The sequence below is a fragment of the Sprattus sprattus genome, assembly GCF_963457725.1.
Source record: "Sprattus sprattus genome assembly, chromosome: 14".
Lineage (NCBI taxonomy): Eukaryota > Metazoa > Chordata > Actinopteri > Clupeiformes > Clupeidae > Sprattus > Sprattus sprattus.
The window spans coordinates 4,787,793-4,795,292 of NC_137912.1; the positions used below are offsets into that span (position 1 = coordinate 4,787,793).

At 44.6% G+C, this 7,500-nt stretch overlaps 1 protein-coding gene across 2 annotated transcripts in view; it reads left to right on the top strand.

Moving 5' to 3' along the window:
- Window positions 1-7,500, top strand: part of anks1b (ankyrin repeat and sterile alpha motif domain containing 1B) — a 174,637-nt gene that overhangs the window by 38,375 nt on the left and 128,762 nt on the right. For both annotated transcript variants that reach the window (XM_080851114.1, XM_080851115.1), the window contains exon 4: window positions 2,758-2,911. In XM_080851114.1, the coding sequence (XP_080707240.1) occupies window positions 2,758-2,911 (154 nt within the window). The remainder of the gene's footprint in view (window positions 1-2,757; window positions 2,912-7,500) is intronic.

Genomic DNA, 7,500 nt, shown 5'->3' on the forward strand with positions numbered 1-7,500 from the left:
GTGAAGACTATCAGCAACATCAGCAGTTTGGGCTAATTACTGCTAGCCATCATGCACACACACATACACACACACACACACACACACACACACACACACACACACACACACAGAGACACACACACACACACACACACACACACACACACACACACACACACACACACACATACACACACACACACAGAGACACACACACACACACACACACACACACACACACACACACACACACACTCTCTCTCTCCTTCTCCTTCTCTCTCCCTTCATTATTATCTGATTAATGGTGTTTTTACCGGCTAATGACAACCATGCCGTCTCCTTCTGTGGCTTAGAAGTGATTCCTTTCCTCCATGTTTGAGTCGGTGTCTCCTGCCTCGATCGTCTCTCTCGTTAATTGGCTCTTAACGAAGCGCTGATGGCCCACATCTGCATGTAATTAAGTCTCACGGAGCGACGGCTCCATCAGCTCCTGTGATTCATTTTCTCCACGCCACACATGTGCATCGCGTGATGGATGGCCTGGTGCTTTCTGGGTAATGTAGTATTCTTGGCCTGACAGGTAGAGTAATGAGGAGAGGTTCAGAAGTGCATGGTGGGGAAGGGGGGGCAGGGGGGAACATGGGGGGGACCATGCCACCGACGGCGGGCTGCTGGCGCCATGGTGAGAGATAGTCATGGACCCCACCCACGTTGCCATAGTGTTGTCATGGCTACCATGGACCGTAGGCATGGGGCTACATGTGCAGGTAATGATGATGAAGTAGTCTGTCACCAAGGGTAGCCTCACCTCTACAGGGGCAGCCTCCATCTGGTCAGTGAAGATACGGACCCTACCCTCTTCACCTCTGACACCTCTAATCCGTCTCTCTCTCTCTTTTCTCACTCCTTTCTCTTGTTGGTCAGAGTCTCTCCATTCGTCTAAATGTCAATGTGCTGTTCCTCACCGGCGCCAACAAGTCCATAACGCAGTCGTCTTCATAGACACAGTATCCGGACTCAGATTAATCATTAGGATCTTTTTCTTTTATATTCCAAACCACTCCCAAGTAATTCACAAGTGACACAAGATAGGTATTTGAATCTTGGAGCAACACATGGAGGATGGATCCTACAGGCCAAAGACCCACGGGCCCATGTGTTGCAGCTGTGTGTGTGTGTGTGTGTGTGTGTGTGTGTGTGTGTGTGTGTGTCTGTGTGTGTGTGTGTGTGTGTGTCTGTGTGTGTGTGTGTGTGTGTGTGTGTGTGTGTGTCTGTGTGTGGGCCCATGTGTTGCAGCTGTGTTGCGCTCAACACTGATCAGGACGTGTGTGTGTGTGTGTGTGTGTGTGTGTGTGTGTGTGTGTGTCCGTGAGATCAGGATGCTCCGCCAAGCAAGCACACCTGCATGTTGCGGAGGTCACTCTGGGTCTCGGGGTGGTCGTCACTCGTTGTGCATGCCTGGGAAGAAGAGTGTGTGGAGATGTCCCAGAATCCTCCTGTCCCTGTAGTCCAACATAGACCTGTCATCTACAGCCAGGAAGCATTCAGCTGCAGTTGTACATACCAGTGCTGTATTCAGTTATACATACCAGTGCTGTATTCAGTTATACATACCAGTGCTGTATTCAGTTGTACATGCCAGTGCTGTATTCAGTTATACATACCAGTGCTGTATTCAGTTATACATACCAGTGCTGTATTCAGTTGTACATACCAGTGCTGTATTCAGTTGTACATACCAGTGCTGTATTCAGTTATACATACCAGTGCTGTATTCTGTTATACATACCAGTGCTGTATTCAGTTGTACATACCAGTGCTGTATTCAGTTGTACATACCAGTGCTGTATTCAGTTATACATACCAGTGCTGTATGTTCTGTTAAACAATTGCAATAAATCGCATTTGTTGTTGTGTTTCTGGTGAAGTTGCCCTGCGACATGCGTGTGTGTGTGTGTGTGTGTGTGTGTGTGTGTGTGTGTGTGTGTGCAAACATGCTGGGATCCTGTGGTGCATTCCACAACACCAACACCTGCTTCCACAGCTGTCTCACAGCAGCCATGTGGCAGACGTATTGTTTCAGTTCTGCTTGGGTGTGTGTGTGTGTGTGTGTGGTGTATGTGTGTGTGTGTGTGTGTGTGTGTGTGTGTGTGTGTGTGTGTGTGTGTGTGTGTGTGTGTGTGTATTGTTTCAGTTCTGCATGGGTATTCCTACTATTCCTAGCAGACTTGTTTAGCTTCTACTTATTTGTCTGTATCTTTATTCTCAAAACTACTCCATATCCTAAAGAGTTGGCCATCCATACTTTATAACAAGCCTCATTTGGTACAATGGTCTTGAATATGTTACTGATAAAAAGTACAGTGTACTTTTTTTTAACATTTAGTGGATGTACTTTCATGGGAAGTATACAGTATAGTTTAATAAGTAAGTGAACCTCAACAAGGATGCTTTTTAAAGTGGGTCAGAAAAGAGGTGATTGTCTCTGCTAGGGAATGTCCTCCTATTAGAGTGGATGTAGTGTAGGATGGATGACACATTTGGATACTTTGATCGTCTGGAGTTTCAGTGTTTAGTGGTGTCCTGTGGTCCGACCGGCTGTGTTAAGTCTTTCGTCTCAGTTGTAATTGAGTTATGAACTGCAAACCTCAGGGTAATTGTTAACACACACACACACACACACACACACACACACACACACACACACACACACACACACACACTCTGCCGGTCTGTCTTGTTATTCAACCCTCTCTCTCTTTCTACTTCTCCCAGGACTCCAAGCGGTCGTGCGAGATCGTGCCGTCCCCTTCGCTGGACGTGTTTTTGCCAGAGGACGAGGATAATCCGTACGAGTCGGTGGCCACGGCCGTCACGCGCAAACCCTGCTCACTGGACGTCACCCGGGTGCACTCCTGCCCCCGCAACGGTACGTTCCCATGACAACCTCCACAGTAACCACTGGGGAAAAGGTCCATTCCACCCCTACCCCCCCACCCCCCCACTTTCTGAGTTTAGTTCTGTCTTTGAAAAGTACTTGTGTTCTTTTGTGCTTTTAGGTAACATCTTTTAATGAACGCTACCTAATAATAGTTGCAAAGCAGTTTTGAACCTCAGACTTGAATCATTTTAGAAAAAAATTATCATTTTATTTGCTGTAATTATGTGCCAAAAATATACCAAATGGATTTTCAATTATACGTGTGCAAACGCTTGCCAGCACAGTGTCAACAATAGCTGGGTTTCCATTCAACTCACCATCTGCAGTGCACGTTATGTCCATTGAAAAGGGACACGTTCCTAATCAAGAGAAGGAGATGTAAGCAGCAGTGGGTTCAAAACTCAACGTCGCAGGGCAACTTCACCAGAAACACAACAACAAATGCGATTTATTGCAATTGTTTAACAGAACAGTGTGTGAGTGTGTGTGTGTGTGTGTGTGTGTGTGTGTGTGTGTGTGTTTGCGTGTACATCAGCGTGTGTGTTTGTGTGCGTGCATGCGTGAGTGTGTGTGTGTGTGTGTGTGTTTGTCAGACTACTTTTGGAGGTGCTCTGGTTGATCTTAGTACCCAGTCCCATCTGTACTGTACATGAAGATGCAGGTCCCAGGTTATTGAATGGCACTAATTGGCTTCTTAATGCAATTACGGCAGCATTAGCATCAATGGCTACATCAAGAAGGAGGTACAGGAGTGCCTTAGACCCATCAAGAGCAGCTCAGTAACAACAGCACACACACTCAACACACACACACACACACTCACACACACACACACACACAGACACACACACACACACACACACACACACACACACACACACACTTCTCCCGGCTCAGTACGTTCGGGAACAGATCATCAAAAGACACGGATTAAGCACTCGCACAATATTTACTCCCCTGAGGGGAATACAAGATGACCTAGAACCTCTCACACAAATGAGCCTATGCTGTGTGTGTGTGTGTGTGTGTGTGTGTGTGTGTGTGTGTGTGTGTGTGTGTGTGTGTGTGTGTGTGTGTGTGTGTGTGTGTGTGTGTGTGTGTGTGTGTGTGTGTGTGTGTGTGTGTGTGTGTGTGTGTGTCACGTTCACAAATACACAGGTTTTACTTTTAACTCCCCCCCCCCCACCACCACCACCACTAAATCCCCTCCCCCACCTCAGTCCCTCCGAAACTGTACATGGAGCACAGCACAGTCTCAGCCCACAGGCATGCTGGGATATCATTCATTCAAAGACAAAACAAAGCCTCCCCTCAGCATTCAGCCCTCCTGCCTTGGTCTTGGTCTAGGACGTGCCCTCCAGAAGATAGGGGACAATCTTGGTCCCACATAATCAATGAGTCCAAATCTGATCAAATATATCAATTTTACCTCTAGACCGATACGTCAGATAGTCCATTGGTAAAATGTCGGATATAACCGAATGCCATTCTGAGGCTGACGGTGGCTTATTTGAATCCGTGCTGCAAAGATTCTTGGTTCTTCCCACATAATCCATGAGTCCAAATCTGATCAAATATATACATTTTACCTCTAGACCGATACGATGCCATTCTGAGACTGACAGTGGCTTATTTGAAACCGTGCTGCAAAGGTTAACTCATTCAACGAGGTTTGTCTAGTCTCCGTGATTTATGGGCGTGGCATTCCCAACAGAAGGCGCTATGGATCCAAATCCATTTCTTTATAAAAAAAAAAAAATGTAAATTTGAAACTACTTTCATGCAGAAATCTTGAATATGGACACAGGTCCATATAGTGTGTATAAAGCAACCAGCTTCTCTACTACACTTCAACAGGAGCCACTATGGATCCAAATTCATTTCTTTATTAAAAAAAAAAGTACATTTGAAACTACTTTCATGCAGAAATCCTGAATATGGACGCAGGTCCATATACAGTAGTGCGTATAAAACTACAAGCCTCCCTACTACACTTAATACACAGGGTCTGACTATGGATCCAAATACAATTCTTTATTAAAAAAAAAAACATATGTAACTTTGAAACTACTTTCATGCACAAATCCTGAATATGGACGCAGGTCCATATAGTGTGTATGCAGCAACCAGCCTCTCTACTACACTTCAACAGAAGGCACTATGGATCCAAATACAATTCTTTATTTAAAAAAAACAAACAAATGTAAATTTGAAACTACTTTCATGCAGAAATCCTGAATATGGAGGCAGGTCTCGCTTCTGTCTCGTTGTCTTTGTGGCAATGACAATAAAGAACTTTGAACTTTGAAGGTCCATATACAGTGGTGCGTAGAAAACTACAAGCCTCCCTACTACACTTAATACACAGGGTCTGAGTTGAGGCAATATCTGCAGGCAGTGCAGCCCCCTACTACTCTGCTGGCGCCATGGTGACTGATGGTCATGGCCCCACCCACGTTGCCATAGTGTTGTCATGGCTACCATGGAAAGTAGGCATGGGGTTACATGTTCAGGTAATGATGATGTAGTAGTTTGTCACAAAGGGTAGCCTCATCTCTACAGGGGCAGCATCCAGGAGTAGCAGCTTTACTACTTATGGATATGCTATTAGCATACTACCATATACCCTCTTCTATCTCAAAACGTTTTGAGCCCATATTTGCCAGATTGCATCGTTTACTTGAGTGGACTTGTAGATGTGGAGTGTCCACCCACAAACCTATTGCTGCATTTTTTTTTAGTAAGAAATGCTCAGTTGGTCATATTTTCAGAGTACATTTACACCCTGAATAAAACTTCTAACTTATTGGAGCCTAAAACGAATGTGTTTGAGGTAGTTTATACTTCATCCTTAACTGATCAAATTCCATCATTCTGTCCCCTTCGAATTAATCTTTCAAAAGTTGTAATACCTGCATATTTCAAATAGAGGAAGCCCATTATCTGTCATTCCTGGAAGACAATCTATGTGATGTTAAAATATTCATCTAGATCGAGAGATTCTGAGAGATTCTGAGAGGCCCATCTTTCTAAGTCATCGTGGACGTGTTTAAGGAGAGGCTGGACGTTTTGTACATCTTTTGGTTTTGTAAATATTTTAAAGCACAATATTAACAAATATCCCATGGGCCTACAGTTACATCTACCTGATCTATCAACTGCTGAAGTAGTGCGTCCCTTACCTGCATGTATCACCAGACACTACTGTGGATCTACTGCCGACTCAGCTTGCCGTTGCCAGCCGGGAGTGAAATGTGGCGTCTGCTTTTCAATCACACTAAATAATCCCCCCAACACACACACACACACACACACACGCACACACACACACACACACACACACGCACACACACACACACACAAACCAGGGGGTAGAGTCTCGCCAACTTGACCCTCTGACTTATTCAAATGTGTTTTATATCCAGACAAGAATGGGAGCATTCAGAGAATGCAAACCTCCGCCTTGTGACCTTGACCTTTGACCTTGACATCTGAAAATCTAATCAATTATTGCCATTATAGTCCCCAATCTCCCCACAAAGTTTGATGGAAATCGGTCCATGCGTTTCTGCGTAATCCTGCTGACAAACAGACAAACAGACAAACAAACATACAAACAAACATACAGGGGCGAAAACATAACCTCCTTGGTGGAGGTAAAAATGCACTCAATTCATTAACAACACTGGTGACATATGGGGACCAACAACTTTCACACTAGATAGGTATTTTTTAACAATGGCGGTTAAAGCCTTACACTTGCTTTACATACAATGCAAGATGACATGCTGAGTATGACCACAATCTCAGAATAAATAGAAAGTCAGTATGGAAATGTTGAGGGACGTCTGAGTTATAGTTGCCATGGTTATCATGTCTGTGATTGTCACATCACAATCCTATTGGCTCTCTGTGTGTGTGTGTGTTTGTATGTGTGTGTGTGTGTGTGTCTATCACATCACAATCCTATTGGCTCTCTGCATGCTTTGGGTGCAGTGGGCGTGGGAAAATGACATGTCAACACACACACACACACACACTCACACACACACACACTCACACTCACACACTGTTCTGTGTTTTGGTCTTTTTTTTAGTTCTTGTCGTTTCATTTATATATATTTAATTACATTATCGTGGCAAAGTACACTCCGTACAAAGCGTTGTCATGGCAACATTCTCCGCTCAGATGTATTGAGGCTGGTAAGTCACCTGCTGGTTGTCATGACAACTGCCTGAACTGTTGCCTGGAGGCCCGGTGAATCACACCTGATGTTTGCTGCAGAGGGACTGTGTGGATGTGTGTGTTTGTTTGTGTGTGTGTGTGTGTATGTGTGTTTATGCGTGTGCTAGTGTGTGCCTGTGCGTCTGTGTGTGTGTGTGTGATTTGTGTTTTTGTGTGTTGTGCTGTGTCCAGGATGTGGTTTGACTTGTTTCATGTCACAGACTCTACTTTTCATCATCCTTAGATAAAGTAGAATGTGTTCATCTTCCATACTCACATGCACAGTATGTGGACACAAGTGAGTTTCTATCTTGTCACGTGTGTGTGATTGCATCTGTGAGTTTGAACATAT